The sequence below is a fragment of the Pistacia vera genome, unplaced genomic scaffold, assembly GCF_008641045.1.
Source record: "Pistacia vera cultivar Batoury unplaced genomic scaffold, PisVer_v2 Contig562, whole genome shotgun sequence".
NCBI lineage: Eukaryota > Viridiplantae > Streptophyta > Magnoliopsida > Sapindales > Anacardiaceae > Pistacia > Pistacia vera.
The window spans coordinates 111934-134757 of NW_022196404.1; the positions used below are offsets into that span (position 1 = coordinate 111934).

The following is a 22824-nucleotide window of genomic DNA, read 5'->3' on the forward strand; positions in this document are numbered from 1 at the left end:
ATTATAAAAAAGACAAAGAAATAAAATAAGATCTTTCATATTTAAAATTTAAAGAAATAAAATAAAGATATTTAAAAATAAAAAAAATAAAGATAAATCAAAAAGAAAATTTAAAAAATTTCCGTTGCCGGGAATCGAACCCGGGTCTCCTGGGTGAAAGCCAGATATCCTAACCGCTGGACGACAACGGAACTTGTTATCTCAATTGAATTAAATTTTTTATAAATTTAGTTAGTATTAACAGAAGGACTTTATTGGAATTACATAAATGTTAAAAAGCACCCTATGGTTTTATTTATATCGTTACCATAAATTCCAAATCCTAAATCCCGTAGGAAACCTTCTCCGCCTCCTTCAACCAGAGCAACTCAGAACCAGAGCAGCTAATAAGTTATGGAATCCGCAGGGTAAGTATTTGTACATTATTTTCACTAAGTTCCCTCCTTTTCACCCATATAAATCCTTTTCTTCCTCTTTCTTTTTGAATCCTTTTCTGGGTTTTCCTATTATTCGCAACTGGGAGTTCAAGTATTTTTGCTTTGCAGATAAGTTTTCGAACGATCAAGTGTCCAGTTTTTTAGGTTGATATCACCTGCATTTGTCAGATTTCAATGGTCTTAGTAATATTTGCCTGATTTTTTTTTTTTTTTTAAAGTTTTTAGGGGGTGAAGTGAGATTTTGAACCGTTGTAATGTGAGCCTCAGCCTCATGTTGGTTGTTGAGGATGAGGAATTGACGGAATGTGGTATTTGTGAAACAAAATGGTGAAAGTGATATTATTACAAACTTACGGAGGGTTTTGATTTTATTTTAACCTTTGGGGGTCTGTATACTGTAATAAACTGTATGGGGTGAAAGTTATTATGACATTGAAGGGATGAATTTGTAGTAGTATCGATCATTTTGAAATGATAAAGATGTCCTGTCGTAGCTAATGTCCTGTTGTAGCTATCTTTTGCAAATGACGTATTTTTTTATGGTCAAAGCCTGCAAGAGTTGATTCTCATGTTATATAGAAATGGATGAAAATTTCAACTGAAGCACCATGATATTAAAGATTTTATCTGGGATGATGTAGCTTAGCCAAATCAGACACCATTCATGTGCTCCTTAAGGCATTTTGTCTTTAAAGCTTGAATTTTTATGGGTATTGTAGAGGCACATTAATGGTTTCTTGTGTACCCTTTTTCAAGCTCTAGATTGATTGCCTTTTGTCGAAGCGCATCTCTGTGATGATTACTTAGAGATGGGTTTTCGCTGGCTGACCAGAGTCAAATCAGTATATTCTTGTTTTATAGCTTACTAGTATTAATGAAGTTAAGAGCTGCTTAAGTTTAGTTTCTGGTAATTTTATTTAAATCATTTGAAGGTGAATGCTTATCATGGATCTCGGATTATATTAAGTCCTCGTTAAGTCACATAGAGTGATGTACTTTTGTGGCACTATTTGATTGTTGGATAGTTTTACATGCCAAATTATGATTTATAACTCTTGTTGTTTGCTTGAATATCTGCAAGCTGTATCTGTATTTTTGTTATAAGATTCAGTTCACTCTAGTTGGTAAGACTGGGATTGGCCTCAAAAAGTTTTTGAGATGTAATTGTTCCTGTCCTTTCCAGGTATTGATATACTTACTAGAGTTTTACCATTAGTAAAGCTCAAGTTTATTGAGTTTCAAACAGAAGTGAGTGAGATTGTGCTCAGGAAAATTGGCAATTTCAGTATCAAGGATTAGGCCATTCCTGCACAAATTGTTCCGGAGCTAGAGCTGCTTCCCTGATGAGTCCATGGCAGGATGAAACCAGTAGAGCTCAAGCTGATGAATAGCATACGTGGAGGCTTACCCCTTATCAAGTGTGATGTTGGGGTGCTGCACAGGCCGTTCCGCTGCGTTGAAACTCTAGGCCCTTGACAAAAGATAAGGGCACAAGAGGGCTTGCAGTAAAAAGTGGTGAGAATTTTGCTTTCATTCTAACCCATCTGTGATGAGTCACAACAAATACTTTGGTCACCAGCTGAATGAATTCAACAAAAACATTTTTTCTATCATTACAAAAACATAAACTGTGTCTTCAGTTGAATGGCCCATGCTCATCTTTCCACTTCATTTCCTTGTCAAGCTTGAAATACGGGAAGCCCCAGCAGTCAGCACAATTTCATACACAATTGTTTCCCTATATGTGGTTATGGTAGATGATACATTATAAAGAGTGCAGAAGTCATTATGTTGATGTGTATCTAAGCGAAATGCATCTTTGTTTTTTATGCAGCACGAGAGCATGGACTTTTTGTGTCTATTATCAGCACAAAATTCAGTTATAGACACTACAGAATGAAAAAAATTGCCTTTGCTCGCTCGGGGGGAAAACCAGAGAAGAAATGTTATCCCAGATAAAAGATTCGGCATTCAGCCTCTACTTTTTGATTTATTTTTTAATCATTATGGTCTTCCACATGAATTCCTCTTGTATAGATTAGCATAGATAAAATTGTTCTTTAATATCTCGTTGCTGATTTGTTGTATATCCTATATAGATTAAACAATGTGATAGGGGTTTTATTACTGAACTTGACAGTCAGTACAGAAGCCATTCATTTTTCCTTCACTTTGTCTCAACTGTGAGGAAATGAACTTCTGCCATTGTCAATGTAATTGAAGCAATTGAGATTATTTATTCTAATTAAACCAAGTATCTTAGGGAGAATCACAAAAAGGGTCATTTATTTCTTGAAATATAAGAAAGAGAAACCAAGTTATCTTTCTCTCGTGGTCGGGTGACAGCCTTTTAGCTATTGGGTTAATTAATTCAGGGGTCTGTGGACAAGCTTGATTGACAATTGTGGCTGGCGGATGCCTCACCTATGAAAAGAAAAAAAGAAAAAAAAAAAGAGAAAACAAATTTTGGATATAGATAGAAAAAGGGTCACTTAATAGTAAGCCTAAATTATTGACCTTAAATTTTCATTAACATTACTCAATTTAGAAATCGTATAGTTGGCCATATTTTATAAAAGGGTCAATTATTTTAAGGAAAATGGAAGTGAATTAGTGAATAACAAAACAGAAATTACATAAAAACGAAGTAGAACTGTAGAAGAAACTTAATAAGGTTGACAGTATCATTTTTAGATTCTTTTGTATCAATGTGTTACTTTGAGAAACCTCAGGGATTAAAAAGAGCTTCCCTACCCCCTTTATTCTTACTAGGACAAAAGACTGCTGAAGTTTGAAGCTGACTTAACTAGTTAGGTGTGCATTATTGCTCAGTTTCAGTTCATCTTTAACTTCTTAAAATCTTCATCTTTTCTCGTTAAGACAAGAGGGTCCAAAACCCAGAAAGTTTTTTCCTTTTGAATGGCGGAAATCAAAGCCGAACCGAGTCACCACCACCCTCTCATCATTTCCCAACCCGATATCTCGGACCCACAAAAGCCTCATATCAAAACAAAGCGTCTCGCTTCACTAGATATCTTTAGAGGCCTAACAGTGGCGGTATGTTATCTCCAATCTCTCTTGAAACTCGGTCTTTCAACTTCAATTTGCACCTTTATTATGATTTTTCTTTTATGTGGGTTGTTTTGTAGTTGATGATTTTGGTGGATGATGCTGGAGGAGAGTGGCCCATGATTGGTCACGCTCCTTGGAATGGCTGCAACTTGGCTGATTTTGTCATGCCTTTCTTCTTGTTCATTGTGGGTGTGGCCATTGCTCTTGCTCTCAAGGTTGGACCTTGGTTTATGTTTTCATCTTTTTATTTAATGCAAAGGGTAATAGATAACTAGAAGATAGATAGATGGCTTCTATATTAAAGTAATATTAGTGAATACTAGTAATTATATTTGATAAATTTGTAAGCTCTGAAACTAATCACCTTATGCATAAGAAACTGTTCGAATATTTCCTTCAAGAGTTATTTTGGTGTGTTTTGGTTAGTATGTAACCAGGATTTAGTGACCATAAACGATTTTTCAGTTACCAGTGTATGTAACTACTTTATATGCTGTAATTGCTAAAACATTGTTTTATACTACTTTAGATGTTACCCGTCGCAGTATCGTTGAATTATCTGTTCATTCAACTATGTAGTATAACACACTCACAGTTGTTTGTTTGTGACATGTAAAATGTATTGCTTTAGACAGATTCTTTATAGACAGGGTGTAGTTCAAATGATTAATTAGCAACTTTAAGACCTGTCCAAACTTGGATTCTTTTGTTATTTTAGATAGGATATATAATAGTTTAAATAGGCTACTACTTGAGAACATGTTCTATGTAGGTCTTAGTGTAGTTACTGTTGTGGTTGATTCCTTATGTTATTTCAGTTAATTTGATTTCTTTGTTGCAAATCTTGTTGTAGAGAATACCGAGCCGGCTTGAAGCTGTGAAAAAGGTGATTCTTAGAACTTTGAAACTCCTATTTTGGGGCATCCTGTTACAAGGTTAGTTTCATTTCCAAATACTCTGCTTGGTTGCATTTTTGATGTTCAATGTTGCCATATAGTGCTACCATGTTTACGCTTTCAAGAGTGTTTTTGCTTTCTTGTAGCCAGTGAATGACATTTTGTTGGAAATCATGTGTTTTGCCACATTCCTGTTTCTGTGTAATAATATTGCACAATAGATGGTAATTGATAGAGAACTGCATTGCTCATTGCGATTTATGTGGTAGTTGTCCGATGCAACCACTGCTTTCTGAGATGATCGAAGCTTAGGTGCTTAGCTGAATGTATTATTGTTGTGGCCTGAAGCCCATTTGTAGAGCTTTTGAAATTATGGCAAATGCAGCACTTTATGTTCAGTTACATCTTTTCAACTTGGCAAAGTTTGTCATGGAATCATATGTCATGTCAACAAATTCTTCCATATTAAACCATTACTTAAAAAAACATTTCTTTGATGTTAACTTGCACCTTATCTTATGAAGGTGGTTTCTCTCATGCTCCTGACAAATTAACATATGGGGTTGACGTAAAAATGATAAGGTGGTGTGGCATTCTACAGGTAACGTTTGTCTAAATTCTTACATACTTAACATTTTTTGAATGTGTATATTTATTTGAATGAATGGATCTGTGCAGTAATTGAGTTTACTGTTTCTAGAGAATAGCTCTTGCGTATTTGATAGTGGCAATGGTGGAAATCTTTACAAAAGATGCACAAGACAAGAATCAATCACCTGGGTGTTTCTCGATATTCAGGTTATACTGTTGGCACTGGTGAGTTCTTAATTCTATTATTTTCTCTGATTGATGATAATGCCCATCATACTGTAGAACAAACGTTAACACCATCTTCTCAATTTGCAGGTTGGTTGGTGCATGTGTACTAATCATTTACTTGGCCATTATCTATGGAACATATGTTCCTGATTGGCAATTTACTATTCATGACAAGGATAGTGCCGATTTTGGGAAGGTTTTCAATGTAAGTCCCTGGATTCCCATAATTGATATTATAGAACCTTATAATCTATCTTCAAATGATACTGGTATACCCTAGTATTCAAAATTAGATGTTATATTTTTATCATGGTATAAGTTTATAATTCATATGATCTACCATCAGCCTGGAGGTATAACAGAGTAAATGAAGATGAAATAATATAGTGTTTCTCTTCTGAAACTTTATTACTTCTTGATATACATCAGGAAACATTTCCTTGTCAAATTTAATCATTTTCGTGAAGGTTGCATTTCTTCTGTTTGATGGTGGGTCCAAGCGATGGTACTAAAACTCACAATGTTAGGATTTCTATTCAATTCTTCATTGTTTTGAATTTTAGGTGAGCTGTGGTGTGAGTGGAAAACTTGATCCTCCATGTAATGCTGTGGGATATGTTGACAGAAAAGTCTTAGGGATCAATCGCATGTATCATCATCCAGCATGGAGGAGATCTAAAGTGGGTAGCAAGCATACAGAACATCTCTTTAGATTTGAGGTTACTAGTTTATGGACGTGGTAGATCTCAATCACAAGTTTTTAATAATTTCTGTAGTGCCACAGGCTTGTACTCAAGATTCTCCATATGAGGGGCCTTTAAGGAGTAATGCTCCATCTTGGTGTCATGCACCTTTTGAACCTGAAGGAATCTTGAGGTTTGTTGTACATCATTTTCACTTTATTTGCACTTCATATTAATTTTAACAAATTAGCAAAAACCTGTGGTTTTAATCAGTGGACCGTGGGGGAATTGCTGGTACTATATATCTACTACCGCTGATATAATATACCAAACCATTATAGAGAAAAATGCTGTCATGCTGAGAGACTTGAACTCTCCCCCAACGACCATTGTATTAGAGCATTGCTTTCATATCTTTACATGCATGATTTTATTTTATACAGCTTGAAGCTTAGGAGTGTTAGTTAAAGTCCTTGGTGAATACAACTCACCAATTATATGTTGAACTCCGTAAATCTTGTGAAAATGTATTTGACTGAATATATGAACTTAATACTACTATTTGCAGCTCCATATCTGCTATTCTCTCTACAATTATAGGTGTACATTTTGGACATGTGCTTATACATTTGAAGGTTAGGCCAACTTTTCTTGTTAAAATATTGATGGCTTTAAACAGTAGGTATTGATTTATTTTCCTGATGAATTTTTTGTTATAGGGTCATTTAGCTAGACTCAAGCATTGGGTCTTGATGGGACTCAGTCTTCTCATTTTGGGGCTTACTCTACATTTCACACATGGTAAGCATGGAAGCATGAAATTCTTCATAAATTTTGTTAAGGAAATCAATTTCTATTCATCTATTCTAATGTTTTTGTTTTCTTATTGCAGCTATTCCTTTGAATAAACAGTTGTACACTTTTAGCTATGTTTGTGTAACATCTGGAGCAGCTGCATTGGTTTTTTCAGCCATCTATGCCCTGGTATGATGGTCTATGTATAACTGTGATAGCTCCCAACTATATTTGTTGATGGCTATGTAAGGATCCATAAGAATCTGAAAACACTCTATTTAAACCGGGCAAAAAAGCCACATAATATAGTAAACTGCCTAACCTTATTTGAAGGAACTGACTATTTCGTCTTTGAAGACTCACTGACTAGGTGTTCTGATGTCAGTGACTCGGTAATAGTGACAGATGCATTTATTTGTTAGTTTCATACTTTGTTGTGCATATTAGATAGTGGTCAGTTCACCTACAGCCATACGCTCTTTCAAGATTTGCAGAGGCATGAGAGATTGACTGCACCATTTTTTGGCCATACAAACGGACGGTTGTTATATTCTTTTAACTACAATGCTCTGTTGATCTAAATATTCTGTTATGTCAGGTTGACATTTGGGAATTAACGTTCATCTTTCTGCCATTGGAGTGGATTGGCATGAATGCTATGCTCGTTTATGTAATGGCCGCTGAAGGCATCTTTGCAGGTTTCATTAACGGGTGGTATTATGATGACCCACATAATACACTGGTGGGTTTCCTTGTCAACGCATTATATGTTTACGTTCATTTTGAATTCAAGATTTACAGCATCTAACAAGATTCTAATTCTTCGCTCAAGCTTAAGGAATGGATATCATCATATCACAGCATTGCTCTTGATCTATATTTAGATTTTCATTGTCCTGTAGGAATACCATAAATTTCATTGGAAGGTTCAGAAGGTCTTGCATGATACCATTTGATACTTCCATGACCAAATTCTTTTTCTTTTCAGCGTTCCTTCATCTTTTCATCATCCATTGATGTTGTTGCATTAACATCCTAATATTTACCAGAGGATTGATCTAATCTGTGGCAGGTTTATTGGATTCAAAAGCACGTTTTCATTGGAGTTTGGCATTCACGAAGAGTAGGCATGCTACTTTATGTTATCTTTGCAGAGATCCTGTTCTGGGGTCTTGTCGCAGGCATTTTCCACCGTTTTGGTATCTATTGGAAGCTTTAGTAGCTCGTTTTTGACATACATGTATATATGTATTCTTATATTTGGAGAGCGAAGCTACTGATTTTCATTCATAGATTATGTCAATTTGCTTCAGTGTACCAATTATGCATACCGAATGGACTTAATCAGTGTTCAATGCTATCAAAATAAAGGGAAATATTAAACATACCAATTATGCATATCGAATGGATATCTCGACTGACGTGGAGTGTGACGTGAGTAGTTTCCATCACGATTATGTTGCACTCTACGTCCGTTAGGATGTTCATTTGGTATGTAGAATGGGTAAGTATAATCTTACCCCAACAAAAGTGATGATTTTAATGACTTTCTGAAACATCAAGCATCAAGGTAGTCGAGATAGTTCTGAAGAGGTTTTGATAAATGGTTTTAAAATAAATGGAAAAGAATATTTAAGTAAGTATCGTTAAGAATGGTTTAAGTCCCTTGAGATTTCATCAAATGATAAAATTCCCCTGAAGTTTAATGGCTTAGTAATCACAGGAGAATTTTGTATTTTTTTAAACCTTAGGGATAGTTTTAATATTTAATAAAACCGCAGGGGACAGGGATCATGATAAGGCCCAAATTACAAAAGTCCGGCTCAAACTATAAAGCCCAGGCCCATCTTCAAGTACATATGCAGCTCCCATGTTCGGGTCAAAAATATCCAGTCCAGGCCCATCTTCAAGTCATTATAAAGCACTGAAGCGAACCTCTTTTCTTCGGAAACAAGTCGAACTCTTTTATCATCTCTCTGTGTTAAAGTCTCTGCTTTGCTTGAAATTCATCGGCGATCATAATGGCGACGGCGATGGTAGAAGACTCGTTCGAAGATGACCAGCTGGCCTCCATGACCACGGACGACATCGTCAGAGCTTCTCGCCTTCTCGACAACGAGATTCGCGTGCTCAAGGTCTCAGATCTCTACTTTATCAAATTACTCGCTCTCCGTTTCTCTTGTATTTGTTTTAATATTTCCTCCGGTTTCGCTAATTACGCGGATAATTGTGACTATATAATATATATGTGTATTTATCAATTATATTGGTTTTGTTTTATCCATTTTTCGTGTTTAATTGTTATAATTTAGGGCTTTTGTGTTCTGCACTTTTTTGTTAGTTGTTGTTGTCCAGTTGTGTTGTTTTGCATGTGTAATTTGTTTGCTTTATGGTTGTGTTCTTCTCTTTTTAGTTAATTCTGCTTCCAAATGATTTATTTCATTAGTGAGCGAGCAAAATTATGCTTATTGATTATATATAAGGCCTGGATTTTGTAGGTATATTGTTGTGCCTATGGTTTTTGTGATGGAATTGAAATGTATCTTAGGAAATATGAAGAAAGGTTTTGATATGTGTTGTGCAAATGTCGGTTTTAATGTGCGTGTTTTGTTTGGTTTTAGGAAGAGTTGCAGAGAACGAATCTTGAGTTGGATTCGTACAAGGAGAAGATAAAGGAGAATCAGGAGAAGATTAAACTTAATAAGCAGCTTCCTTACTTGGTGGGGAACATTGTTGAGGTAATTTCCTGTTACTCCCTTTCTTACCATGTTTGTTTATATGAGATGAGTAAGCTATGAGCCTATCGTTTGTGGGTGCAAACAAAGATCAAAGGTTCCCTTGGTTAATTTTTGTGGCAAATTTACATGTGGCACTTCACTGAAGCAGGTTTTTACTGGGATTTCAGTTGAGTTACTGGGAGTGTAACTTCTAGGATTATTCAGAAGAAAATAGTAGATTTATGGTTGGACTGGGCTTTATTTTTAGTCTGTTTATGTCTCCAGATTTTGGAAATGAATCCAGAAGATGAGGCTGAGGAAGACGGTGCCAATATTGATCTTGACTCACAAAGGAAGGGTAAATGTGTAGTGTTGAAAACATCTACTCGTCAGGTAAGACACAGATTTTTACATATGTTTTGTGTGTGTGTTTACTCATGTACGCAGCTAGTTAATTTGTGATTATTTAAAATGATTATTTGATCTTGAATGCAGACCATCTTCCTTCCAGTAGTTGGGCTTGTTGACCCAGATAAGTTGAAACCTGGTGATTTAGTTGGGGTCAATAAGGATAGTTACTTGATCCTGGACACACTGCCATCCGAATATGATTCCCGGGTGAAGGCAATGGAAGTTGATGAGAAACCAACTGAAGATTATAATGACATTGGAGGACTGGAGAAGCAGGTTAGTTTCTAACATGTGCTTCTTATGAACAATTAGTGGTGTTTGTTAACACCATATATCTTATGCCTTCTATTTTAATCGGGTTTGGGACAGATCCAAGAACTTGTTGAGGCCATTGTGCTGCCAATGACACACAAAGAGCGGTTCCAAAAGTTGGGGGTTCGTCCACCTAAGGGAGTGCTTCTATATGGACCTCCTGGTACTGGAAAAACTTTGATGGCTCGTGCTTGTGCAGCACAAACAAATGCTACATTCTTGAAGCTGGCAGGTCCACAACTTGTTCAGGTATGACATTCTTTTTTCATTTTCTTATACTTCAAATGATTTTTTTATTTTTTTTATTTTCAATTTGGATGCCATTCTTGGCTTACAATATGCTTTTGATGTGTTAAGTCTGACAGCTGGTGCTCTTCTTCAGTTTTTTATTTTACTAATTGTTTATATTAGGATGTGTGCAAGTTTTTTGTATACCTAACTGGCTCCATAATAAACATAATTTTGAATATTTCTAGATGTTCATTGGTGATGGAGCCAAACTGGTTCGTGATGCCTTTCAGCTTGCAAAAGAAAAATCACCTTGTATCATTTTTATTGACGAAATTGATGCCATTGGTACAAAGCGTTTTGATAGGTAAGTTGAATCTTCAAGGCATTACTATATCTTGAGGTGTGAAGACTTTGGTACATTAATGGGTTGGATTGGTGTCATTGAAGTTTATTCTTAAATGGCCTTTCTGATAGTACATCACTTTCATTGACTGCAGTGAAGTGAGTGGAGATAGGGAGGTGCAGCGAACTATGTTAGAGTTACTCAATCAGCTCGATGGGTTTAGTAGCGACGATCGAATTAAGGTTTGTTAATGCCTCATACTACTGATGGATCTTTCTATTTACTCTTCTTTTTCTTTATCATTCTGGTGCAATTAGAATTCCATTGGTGTTTTGAATTGTTTTGTCCCTCTGGTGTTCTTTTTGGGCTGATGTATCTGGGATGAAGATTTTTCTTTCTTAGGATCCCATTTCTGACAATTAAATTGGTTTAGTTCTTTGAGATGATGCAGTGTGGTGCTTAAGAGTAGTAAACTCTTGCTGTTTAGGATGCTTGAAGTCACCACTAATATAACTTTATGTAAATTGCAGGTGATAGCAGCAACAAATCGTGCAGATATCCTGGACCCTGCTCTTATGCGTTCTGGTAGGTTGGATCGCAAAATTGAGTTCCCACATCCAAGTGAAGAAGCAAGAGCTCGAATTTTGCAGGTACTGACACAATAACTTTTTTAGTGATTTGTGCTTTTCATCTCCTGTGCATAAAACTTACAGAATCCTTTACATGATTGATTTTGCAGATCCACTCAAGGAAGATGAATGTGCACCCAGATGTCAATTTTGAAGAACTTGCACGGTCCACTGATGACTTCAACGGGGCACAACTAAAAGCTGTTTGCGTTGAAGCAGGCATGCTAGCTCTTCGCCGTGATGCTACTGAGGTGCTTTCTCTCTCTGTGTGAATAGAAGGCCCGACAAAATCATTGTGTTATTTACTTTGAACATCTGAGTTTCGATTCAAGAAAGTGCCAATTTAAGTGTGTTCTGATGTTGTCTTATTACAGGTGAACCATGAAGATTTCAATGAAGGTATCATTCAAGTCCAGGCTAAGAAGAAATCAAGCTTAAATTATTATGCTTAGACGGAGTTCTAGGGGCATTCAAACAGAAGGAAGGGTTTTACTCAGGCAGCCAAGAAGAGAAAGCAAGAAAGCTTGTGAGTCTGGAGTTTGTTTATGTCAAGAACCAAATGCTTTACTTCTACAATGAATTTACCTTTAGCCTGCTGTACTGTAATACTTCAATTCAATGTAAACACCGCCATGCTTGGAAGTTTAGATGTAAACAACAATGAGATGCTGCAAGTGCTGCTCAAGCATCTCAAATTTGATTGTTGGAATTTTTCATTTTGGTATCTGCATTTGACATTTATATTAGATTTTGTTGTGAATTTATCTTGAGCAAGCTTGGCATATCATATATAACCCAGTTTCAAAACTGATTTCCTGGTCTGTTTTCCAGTTACACTACTGTAAATCCACCCAAAAGGACTCACTTTTTAGCCATCTGATTGCTTCCTGAAGAATACTACTAATTGTGGAATTACGAAAATCCAAGATTCTGTTGCTCTAAAAATGGTTGTTGGTTTGCCAGTGGTCAATTGTTCTAAAAGTGGTAAATTATTCTAAGGTAATCTCTCTTGAGTATATACTTAGTCGAAAGCTTAAAAATAGTAAAAAGTACCCAAGAACAGAAGATTTACAGCACATGAAAATTGTAAAAAGTTGAGACCAATGCCGCCATCTTATTTTCTTTTTCAAATGATTGTTAGGAATCGCAACGGCCCTTTTTATCTTGTTGTTTTATACCTTTAATTAGTAGGGTAGTTTAATGTGTCTTGTACGGAATCAAAATGCCCTTTTTCAACTCTAAGGAAAGATTTGCTCCGTGCTTAAGTTTTTTGGTTTAAACTTTATAGTAATTTATCATATTAATATCGTGGTTTACCCTACCTTTTAGACTTGTCCTTCCCCCCCACCGACGGGGGGCTCCACTTATATTTACTACGTCTTCTCCTACAACTACAAACACCTATTTAAAAGCCGGGCTGTTCGTTGACCCGGTTAATAGGCCGGTTTGTGGGTTGACCGATCTAACCGATTGGACCGGTCGGTCTTACCGGTATATAACAGTACCATCTTTAAACAATTCTATTAATTGTTATAAGTTTAAAAACTAGCAAATATATCCCTAAAAGTTCTATAAACCCCTCTAAGTTTAATATAAAGCAAATGGACCCTCAATTTTATTATTAATTTTTTTTCTCTCTCCCCATCACGCCATCACTTCCCATCAATTCTCTCTCCTTTTTTTTCTCTCTCTCCCCATCACTCCCCGTCACTTTCTTCTTCTTTCTTCTTCCTCTTTCTTATTCACCTACTGTAATTTTTCTCTTCTCTTCTCTTTCTCTTCATCTCCTCTTTTCTTTCTTCTAATATTCTTCTTACTCTTTCTCGTGTCTCCACTTCTCTTTCTTCTTCCCTCCCCTTCCTTCTTCTTCTTTGCCAGTAGATTTTAGTGTAAGTGTCCTGAAGGAGCATTGAAGATGAAAATAGAAGATAATGAAACGGTGCTGAAATTGGTTTAGGGATTAGGAATATGAATTTTTTTGGATTAGACGAACCGTTTTAAGCTCCGAGCCGGTCGGATCGACGATTTTGTACTATTCCATCGGTCCATTACCGGTCCAAAACGGGTTAATTAATATTTTCGATTTTGTGTTAACCTGAACCGAAGTAAAGGCCAGCTCCCGATCGAACCGATCGAACCGGCCGGTCTGGTCTGGGTTTTAAAACAGAGCTTTCCACCCCAGTCGTAGCTGCTCAACCAATTTTTTTCCCAATCACAATCACAATCAACTTTATTCTTTTTCCAAGTCTTCTCTCTCATCTCAACCGATAGCAGCCTTCACACCCAATAGCATTCGTTTGATACGGTTAAATTCTTTGATTTATCTCTTCAACTTTCTAAGTTTTGCAAACTTTTTTATTCACCAATCTTCTTATTTTTCTCTCTCTAGAAAGGTCACTCTATCCAACAAAGTTCAGATATCATGATTGTATATGAGTTGATGGGGTGGAAGGTGGAGTCTGGGTGGTTTGATGGTGCAAGAAAGTTGGTGACGGTAGTTCAAAATCGTGAACCCTCAAAATAGTCAGAGAATGGGGATTGTTTTATAAAACCGGTTAACCGGTAATCAAACCGAATTATCGGTTCGGTTAATAATCGGTTTAAGAGATAATTCGGTCCGGTTTTGGTTTGAATTATCTCCTGAACCAAAAAATCGATTCGGTTCAAAATATTAGTATTCCAGCCCGGTTAACTGGATTTCCACACCCCTAGTAACAAGTTGACCTATTGCAATGCTACTCTCTAAAAAAATTCTCAGCTATAGAGCATGATTCTATGTTAAGAGTTCAAAAGATCTCCATAAATTGCCCTCCCTGATAAACAACATTTTAACAACCTTGACTTAAGCCATTTGTCTGGTTTCAACTTCCATCAACAACAAAAAGAGAATAAAGAAAGAAATGTTTGCATTGCAGATGACAAATATCAATTGATTAAATAAAGTTGCATCATATACTACTAAAAGCAACAATTTTCCAAAAAAAAAAAAAAAAAAAAAAAAAAAAAAAATTTAAAAAAAAAAAAAAAAAAAAAAAAAAAAAAAAAAATGAGAAGGAAGGAGGAAAAAACCAGTTTAAAAACTTTCAAATTCAAATCCTGTCCATAAAACAATCTAGAATAATTGAAAGCAAGTAATGTAAAAGAATTATACCTTTGAACCTGTCCCACTAAATCTTTTAATGTAACATCTCTTGTAGATGGACCTAGCTTCATTTAAATGTCCCAATTCAATTTCCATAGCTATATAACCTTGCCAGGCTTCCAACATTGACCCCCTGCACAGACAAAAAGCAAGTTATATGGAAAAAATACAAAGATGAATCATAAATCAATCATATTGAACTATACAGGATAAGAAAGAGAAAAAGATGAATGCGCCAAACCAGATCTTAACCAGGTTCTCCCAAAAGCCCCGAGCTGCAGCTTGATCTTTTCCCAAATTTAGCTCCAAATGAGCCTAATAAGCGTACAAATGCAGCAAACCATCTGTATCCAGCAAACCATCTGTATTCTTCAAGTCACAAACAACATGTTTTTCTTTTTCTTTTTCTTTATTTAGACTGTGGAAGTTATAACTTTTTTCTGTTTCACGATTAGATATATAAGTGATATTTTTAGTCTTAGAATAATGATGGAAACCTTTCACAACAGTATCTTACTAGTTACAATGTTTAGAGACCATTTTTATAATAGTTATAGTAAAATCTTAGGTCCAATTGAGTAGATATTATTCACATTACTAGGCTTGCACGGATTTGAATTCGAGCATCACATAAACGTCCATTACTCAAAATGCACGGCTTTGTTTGGCATGCACATTTGCATTTAGGCTTCACAAGCGTCTTTCACCTAAAATGCATTTTATGAACCTCGCATGTCTATATAGGACGAAACCTTATGGGTTTTGCATCATTGTGAGGTCATCACTCATTATGGACCTCGCGCCCTTGTGGTGTCATCCCACGTCCCATCAAATAGCAAGTTTGCCATCTCCATGATTGTTCTCTTTCTCCTTTCACTGGCCCAATTTTGCTGTGGGGTGTATGGAGTGGTGAATTGATGCATAATCCCAGCTTCTTTGCAAATTGAGCCGAACTCACTTGATGTATATTCTGTCTCATTGTCACTCCTTATGGCCTTGATCTTCAACCCTGCTGATTCTCCACCAGAAGCTTGAATTTTCTAAACACAGTAGCTACTTCATTCTTTTGCTTTAGGAAGTACACCCAGGCTATCCAGGAGAAATCGTCAATAAACAGAACGAAATACTTACTTCCATTTAGTGATTCAGTTTTCATGGGGCCACACACATCAATGTGGATCAGTTGGAGTTTATTTGTTGTTCTCCAAGCCTGATCTGATGGAAAAGGTGGTCTGCTAAGTTTACCAAGTTGGCAGGCTATGCAAAAGCTCTTCTTCTCTTCAATTTTAGGTAAACTAGGACGTGTCTTAGTGGAAATGACCAAACCTTTTGTGCCAAAGTTTAGACTCTTCTAGCCTATGGTTAGTGCAAGAGTTTCTAATTTTTTCCACTCAATTGGGAAGCTCTTTCCCAACATCTTCACACTCATCAATTCATTTCCCCCTCTATCTAATATAACACATGATTGATTTTGAAATGCAGGGAATAATCATTTTCTAACATTTGTCCAACACTTAATAAATTTTGACTAATCTTGGGTACATACAAAACATTTGAAATAATTTTTGTACCTGATTGTGTTAGGACAACAACATCACCAATTCCCTTGGCCTCTAGATAATCACCATTCCCTATTTTGACTTTGGAGTTGTATAAAATATCCAGCTTGACAAAATTCTAGAAATCTGCTATCATGTAATTGGTGCAGCCACTATCTATCAATCAAACCTCATTGCTAACCTAAGTCGTACAACAAGAAGCCACAAAAAGTTGTTAAGACTCATGGCCTTGTTGTTGATCTTCCACGGCTTGTGCTTGTTGTTGTGGCTGAGTTCTTTTGTTCTTACACACCTTCTCAATGTGGCCAAATTGTTTGCAGGCTCTACATTGAATTCCAGGCTTAAACCAGTACCTAGTCTCTGCATGACTCTTTTTCTTGCAATGAGGACATGGTGGTAGCCTCTTGTTCCACTTGATTTTCCCTACTAACCACTAGTCTTTTCCACTTGATTTTCCCTACTAACCACTAGTCTTTTCCTTTCCCTTCTTATCTCTAGCATAACTTCTATTATTCCCTTGCATAACCTTGCCTCTTTGAGCTACTATCATAGCACCTTCATTAGCATCTTCCTGCCTCAATAACCTTCTTTGCTCTTGAGGTTGCAATGCATGGACTAGCTCGGTAAGGGTGATTTGAGACAGGTCCTTAGAATCCTCTAGGGAGAAAATCTTTGACTCAAACCTCTCAGGCAAACTCACTAGCACCTTCTCAACAATCATCTTGTCAGTCATCTCCACTCCAAGCAGCCTGATTTTATTGACCACACTCATCAGTCTATCCGCATACTCTTTTACCTTCTCAGTTTTTTGCATTCTCAACATCTTAAATTCCCTTCTCATTCAGCACTTGCATGTTTCTTATTATGTCACTTCCCATGAACTCCTCTCTTAACTTTCCATGCTTCTTTTGCAATTTGACATGTCATTATCGTTGTAAACACAAGGTCTATAATAGCTGAAAGAATATGGGATAAAGCTCTTAGAGCCTTTGACAATTCCTCCTCGTGTAGCCTTATTTGATTCAGAGTGGGATTTGGACCCAACTGAGGAGGCCGTTTCTCTTCTTCCACGCATTGCCAGAGTCCTTGCCCTCTTAAATAAGCTTTCATTCTATAGGCCACATGTGGTACTGCTCACCATTGAAGATAGGAGGTGAAAGGAAGGCTAATTGAGAGGCCATAGAAGCAGGTTTTGAGACTTGGGACATAGCTATTTTTTTGGAAAAAATGGAGGGTGACTGAGCTTGAGATTAGATTTTTTATTCTATCTAGAGGTCTGGTGAAATGGCTCTGATACCATTTGTTGGTGTTAATGCCAGATCAATCAAAAAAGGAAAAGAAGAAAAGAATTCGGAGAAGAGAAGGTTATCTTTCATTGAACAACATGGAACAAACTTATACAAAATACTTGCTTAGAGTCCACTGTTACAACCACCCTTGCAGGGACACTTCTACAGAATTTAAATTAAGCCACACAAGTTAAACTAATACATTATAATTTAAAGACAAAATGCCATAATCCCGGCTCCATCTACCTAATTACATCACAAAAACAAATCATCCAGCTGCCCCTTAACCAATTTTGTTCAGCACAGCAAAACAGTCTTCCTTGGCGCCAAAAACATTTTAAAAAAACCAGCCTCTGAATAATGCATTTCCAGCAAAATATCATTACTTCATCAGTTTAATTGCTTCTTGAAGAAGGGAGGTAATCAGATGGTCCATAAGGCTCAAATAGTTCAGCAAAAAATCCTTTCTTCCTTTTGGGGTTCCTTCCCATGTCCTTGTACAGTTGATCATTATACCATATATGAAGCCCACCTATGCATGATCTTCTGTAGTATTCACCAGAGGATTGCTTCATGAATTCATCCCATTTCTTTATATCCTTTTCCATCTCCTTTATGTTAGGTAATATGAAAGTTCCATAGAGAAGTTCTGCGAGCCACTGGCATCTCACCTCTGAGGTGTACAAATTTGCAACACTTTCCGAGAATCCAACTACTGCCAGTTGAGGAATTCGGGGATGAATGATTTCCCTGATCAAATGCAAACATATTAAAAGTTAATAATCTCAGTGAAGAAAAGTAAGAGGTTGGTACCTGAATATTTTCATTAATGTATATGCTAACCTGTAGAGTGGAACTGCTTCCTTTGGCGAGCCTAAAATGTGGTCTTGAAAGGTTTGGGAGACAAAAATGTCTTTGAGCTTTTTTTCACCCCTGAATCCTGTAGCCAATATCACCAAATCAGTCTTCAGAGGCTCGGTCTCTCCATTAACCAAGATGCCTTCTTCACAAAAGCTGAAACTTGGAGATTTCTTCAAAATGATGCTGCCCTCATCAACTTTGTCATAGAACTTTTCAGGCACCGTTGCGATCAAACATGAATTCAGTTCCTTAAGGAAACTGTGTTTGGGAACCGTTCCGTACTTTGCTAATCGAAGCTTGTGCTTAATATGGCTTTCTACAAATTTTGAAAATGCCCATCTCTGTAAATTGCATACCCCAAGTAAATTAGTCCTTTAAGATGGTGATTTTTTTTTTATTTGGAATGGAAGAAATATTTTGAATGATTCATAAAGGAATACAAAAAGTGTACCAGTGGTGAAAACAATGTTGCCAAGAGGCTCAGTAGAATTCCTTCTCCAGGCTTATGAACCAAAAGCTCTGAAAACCTGTTCAGGTAAAAGTATGCCAAAGGGACTCCCCAGGGAAGGTAATCAGGGACATTCCAGTGTTCAGTCTTGTACATAACCGTACATGGAAATTCCAACCCTGGAATCCAATAAAATTGGTTAATAGAAGATTAATGCAATAAACTGGAGATTCCTTCTACTTTTGGCACAAGTTATATGAGGATCTACAAATTGCTTGGTCTTTTACAGGAAACTTTAGTTGAGAATGATTAGTTGTTAAGTTTATCTTACCATTTGCTGTACTGCATTCCATTGCAATGTCCAATGCATTTTTTTGGAATCCAACCACGGTAACTCGCTTCCCTTTCAAAAACTCAGCAGCACTTTTGTAATCCATGGCAACGTATTCCATAGAGTGTATCACCTTGCCATGAAATGCTTCTGGACCCTTGTTTGGAGGGAATTCTGGCATGTTTGGAACATCACTGAATCGCCCCAAGCAGAGAATTACAAAGTCCACTTGGTAAACCTGCATTTTCAATAAGTCCTTAGCAAAAAGAAACATACTAGATCATAATGAACTGTATCTATATGTTCTTAAAACTCTAAACAAAGATATATAAAGGATACATGTACCTCAGTTGAATGGCTTTGTATGTCCTCTGCTACATCCTTCCATTTCCCTTGTGAGCTAAAGGGCGTACCACTGCCATTCCATGAACTCCAAGACCCAATCTCTTCATCGGAAGCACCTTCATATTCAATGCCAACAACCTTGGTATTGAATTTGATGTGCTTAAGCAAGTCAAAATGATGTGCATAAGATTGAATATAATCAAGGACTTGATGTTGGCTAGGGAAGTCTACAGTGACCGAAGAGGGCCACGGAAAATCTGAGAACTGATATGCTGGTTTAGGCGTTTGTATTTTTGTTGTCTCAACAGTTTTTATCCATACTCCTCCAATGCTACTTCTCGCCTCAAAAACAATGGGATGGAAACCTTTTGACAGAACGTACTTACAGGCAAGAAGACCACTAATACCAGCTCCAATGATGGCTATTTTTTTCTCCATTGCTAACTAGTATTAGCTATCAATTGCATATGCTTCTTCCTCCTTAGAGCCTGCTTATATTTATATATACAAATGGGGGGATGGATAGTAAATACATTGTTACTACAAAAATCAACCATGTGTAAATTTTAATAAATTATTCTTCCAATAAACCAGCAAGCAAGCAAGAAAAGTAAAATATATTTGCAGATTCAATCTGAAATTCAATCATTCACAGAATTCCAGCGGGAGCTGATTTGATTTGCCAGAGCCATAATTTTATTTTCATCAACCAGTTTTATAGCAACTTAAATGGAAATGGTCACATGTATTAGCTCACTTTCCCAGAACAAAACCCTTAATGTAACTTCCAACAGATCTAACTCTTCATAATTGAAGTTAAAAGAGTCTCACTTCTTGACCATTTCCCATGTGTTATCCCATTCACGCTTCATTGATTATCAATATTAAAAAATTGGAAGACCATCTATTGCATCTACCATATGACACACTCAAGAATTAATTAGTATATCAGTTCATGAATGCAGTGGCCGGTGGGTGAGACTTTCTATTGCAGAAGAAAGTTTCCTTTATTTTTTAAATTGCACATTTTCAACCGACAAATCCTTGAAAAAAATGAGAAGAGATAAGCAGTAGTGACATACCCTCAAGTGCAAAAAGAACACCTCCACCAACAAATTATCTCATGAATTCCAGTGTTTTCTTGGAGCTTATCTTCTGTTAGCAACTTTATATAAGCTACGAAGAGAATGAGAAATTATCCAGCATGAAGTTTGACAGCCTTTATGAAATATTTTATATAGGAAAATTTGACGGCAAAAACAATCAATAATTGTCATGATCTTAATTATTAGGCGTTTAGAATTAAGAAAAATGATATAGTTATTCAAAAAAATATACTAAATTTATACATCGATAGATGTGACACAATCTTAATCGTCTATTAATTATAAATTTTTTTTTTTAAGAAAAATAGATGATACCACACATGTTAATGCATGAATTTAACGTATATTTTGAGTGACCGTAACATTGCTTATTAAGAATTAGATATTAATGGATTCTATTCGCATTTTATTAGTAATTTTCATTCCATTAAAATAATGCAGTGATGACTTAGGAAATGGAATAGTCACATCAAATGCCAAACTTTTATCATCAGTGATGTTGACCCATAAAGAAAGGGAATTACTTTATATTAATTTTGATCCATAAAGAAAGGGGATTACTTTATATTAATTTTGATTAAACAGAGTCCTGATTTCCAATGTGACTGTTTGATTAATGAAATGCCTCCAATGACTAATCAATATGCATAGAAATTAAAAATTGTGCACCTGCTTCAATATGGCCAGTCGGTGGGCTTGATCTAACTCATTAACAATCTTATCATCAATCGGAATCACAAATTTTCAAGTCATATAATGTCTTTACAACTTTCTCTCACATTTTTCATCATGGACGAAGTTGAAGAATTTGTTTTTTGGTAACTAAAGTATTCGGGTGAATTTGTGTTCATTTTAATTAATATCAGAGATCTATTAAACATCTTATAAACTCAAAGAACCAGATAAACTACAATATCATTATACTAAGTGATATCAAGGTTTGAACATAGAAACTTAAAAAAGAGAACAAACATTTTTTACCCTCAGAATAACCCATTGTGGTTAAACAAATATAAAGAGTTTGATATACTCAAAATTTAATCCTCAGGAATAAGGACATTTAGTGTTGAATTTTGCCAACTCATGTTGTTCTTATCCATATACAAAATGGTAAGACAAAGTATAGTCTTGTCAGATCTGGAAAAAGGATGTAGTTCTTATCCATATACAAACTAGTAAGACAAAGTATATTCTTGTCAGATCTGGAAAAAGGGTAGCACACCGAATGACAAATGTTAGTATATGAAGTTATATTGCTATCATATTAGTTGAATAGTTAATTACACAAAGTGATCTGATGGTAAAAAAAATAAAAAGAGGTTTCATGAGCTTTTGAGTTCGAATCTCTATTAATCCTAATAGGGGTGATCATTGAGAAGCTTATTCGATTGTCAACTTCAACGTTACAAGAGATTAGTTGAGATGGACACAAACTGATATGAACAAAAGGATAGTTAGAGGATGATATAATATTTGTATAAATAAAATATCTTATGACAGGACAAACTGCAAGCTGGGTGGTGGTAGCATTCTGGTTGTTTATTACAAAGGCTTGTTTGTTATTATTGTGTTTGTTAGAAGTTTTCATGTGATATAATATTTGTATAAATAAAATATCTTATGACAGGACAAACTGCAAGCTGGGTTGTGGTAGCATTCTGGCTGTTTATTACAAAGGCTTGTTTGTTATTATTGTGTTTGTTAGAAGTTTTCATATGATATAATATTTGTATAAATAAAATATCTTATGACAGGACAAACTGCAAGCTGGGTTGTGGTAGCATTCTGGTTGTTTATTCCAAAGGCTTGTTTGTTATTATTGTGTTTGTTGGAAGTTTTCATTAAGTGATTATGGCCCAAAACCACTTTTTTCCTACCATAGTTTTACTGAAAGACAAACTGCAAGCTGGTGGAGAGGTTTGCTGTGAGCAAGTGTTGTAAGAGTATATGAAAAGAAATAGTATTTATGATCTACCTATAAGATACCCCAACCCCACATGCTTTTTTATTTCTTCCATTAATAAGTCAAATGCATTATTGTAATCGAGATCTTCATGGAGATATTTGTACAAGAGTTTATGGCAAACAAGTGATTTTTTTTTTTTTTTCTTTTTCTCTAGTTAAAATGTGCAAGATAATGTGTCTTACTTTATAGAAAATTCACACATTCTTCTGCTTATGAATTAGATTACAAGTGGTCTTTTTAGACTTGGAATAATCATGGAAAGCTTCTGTTATGCCTGGGAACATAGGGCTAACGTGGCACCCAGTTAAGTGCGAAAGGTCAGATCTCGAGAAGAGTCTACTGCCATGTTTGTACAACTATCAACCATGTGTAAATTTTACTAAATTATTCTTCCAATAAACCAGCAAGCAAGCAAGAAAGTAAAATATATTT

General features: G+C 35.9%; 3 protein-coding genes, 1 long non-coding RNA gene and 2 other non-coding genes across 6 annotated transcripts; 4 read left to right on the forward strand and 2 right to left on the reverse strand.

The window, feature by feature from the left end:
* Positions 1-119: 119 nt before the first annotated feature.
* On the reverse strand, positions 120-191 carry TRNAE-UUC. The gene has a single exon. It is a non-coding gene; the product is annotated as a tRNA-Glu (tRNA).
* A 121-nt stretch (positions 192-312) lies between these two features.
* Positions 313-2710, forward strand: LOC116108355. The gene is made up of 3 exons (XR_004124624.1): positions 313-407; positions 1621-1952; positions 2272-2710. It is a non-coding gene; the product is annotated as an uncharacterized LOC116108355 (long non-coding RNA).
* LOC116108362 lies at positions 1065-1200 on the forward strand. Its single transcript, XR_004124625.1, has one exon. It is a non-coding gene; the product is annotated as a small nucleolar RNA snoR127 (small nucleolar RNA).
* Positions 2711-3244: 534 nt separating the features above from the next.
* On the forward strand, positions 3245-8023 carry LOC116108342 (heparan-alpha-glucosaminide N-acetyltransferase). Its single transcript, XM_031394591.1, has 13 exons — positions 3245-3494; positions 3587-3724; positions 4363-4444; positions 4930-5006; positions 5106-5221; positions 5312-5429; positions 5788-5904; positions 6009-6100; positions 6476-6542; positions 6627-6708; positions 6800-6891; positions 7301-7444; positions 7775-8023. The coding sequence occupies exons 1-13, from the start codon at positions 3357-3359 to the stop codon at positions 7919-7921; spliced, it is 1410 nt and encodes a 469-aa protein (XP_031250451.1). The 5' UTR covers positions 3245-3356; the 3' UTR covers positions 7922-8023.
* A 619-nt stretch (positions 8024-8642) lies between these two features.
* On the forward strand, positions 8643-12109 carry LOC116108352 (26S proteasome regulatory subunit 6A homolog). The gene is made up of 10 exons (XM_031394601.1): positions 8643-8837; positions 9324-9440; positions 9705-9812; positions 9915-10106; positions 10200-10391; positions 10619-10737; positions 10871-10958; positions 11247-11366; positions 11456-11596; positions 11720-12109. Exons 1-10 carry the CDS (start codon positions 8724-8726, stop codon positions 11795-11797), a joined length of 1269 nt encoding a protein of 422 aa, XP_031250461.1. The 5' UTR covers positions 8643-8723; the 3' UTR covers positions 11798-12109.
* Positions 12110-17395: 5286 nt separating this feature from the next.
* On the reverse strand, positions 17396-20547 carry LOC116108312 (probable flavin-containing monooxygenase 1). Its single transcript, XM_031394561.1, has 6 exons — positions 20403-20547; positions 19321-19808; positions 18976-19213; positions 18648-18823; positions 18179-18537; positions 17396-18085 (listed from the first exon to the last, which is right to left on the reverse strand). Exons 2-6 carry the CDS (start codon positions 19756-19758, stop codon positions 17731-17733), a joined length of 1566 nt encoding a protein of 521 aa, XP_031250421.1. The 5' UTR covers positions 19759-19808; positions 20403-20547; the 3' UTR covers positions 17396-17730.
* Between the last annotated feature and the right edge of the window lie 2277 nt (positions 20548-22824).

Excerpts from the sequence above, each read along its gene's own strand:
- LOC116108342 (XM_031394591.1), top strand. The coding sequence starts at position 3,357 with ATGGCGGAAATCAAAGCCGAACCGAGTCACCACCACCCTCTCATCATT. Across the intron at positions 5,430-5,787 it reads ATTTTGGGAAGGTTTTCAAT|GTGAGCTGTGGTGTGAGTGG; the intron begins GTAAGTCCCTGG and ends TTTGAATTTTAG. Across the intron at positions 6,543-6,626 it reads ATGTGCTTATACATTTGAAG|GGTCATTTAGCTAGACTCAA; the intron begins GTTAGGCCAACT and ends TTTTTGTTATAG.
- LOC116108352 (XM_031394601.1), top strand. The coding sequence starts at position 8,724 with ATGGCGACGGCGATGGTAGAAGACTCGTTCGAAGATGACCAGCTGGCC. Across the intron at positions 8,838-9,323 it reads ACGAGATTCGCGTGCTCAAG|GAAGAGTTGCAGAGAACGAA; the intron begins GTCTCAGATCTC and ends GTTTGGTTTTAG. Across the intron at positions 11,367-11,455 it reads CAAGAGCTCGAATTTTGCAG|ATCCACTCAAGGAAGATGAA; the intron begins GTACTGACACAA and ends TTGATTTTGCAG.
- LOC116108312 (XM_031394561.1), bottom strand. The coding sequence starts at position 19,758 with ATGGAGAAAAAAATAGCCATCATTGGAGCTGGTATTAGTGGTCTTCTT. Across the intron at positions 18,824-18,975 it reads GGAATGCAGTACAGCAAATG|GGTTGGAATTTCCATGTACG; the intron begins GTAAGATAAACT and ends ATTGGATTCCAG. Across the intron at positions 18,086-18,178 it reads GAAGCAGTTCCACTCTACAG|GGAAATCATTCATCCCCGAA; the intron begins GTTAGCATATAC and ends GCATTTGATCAG.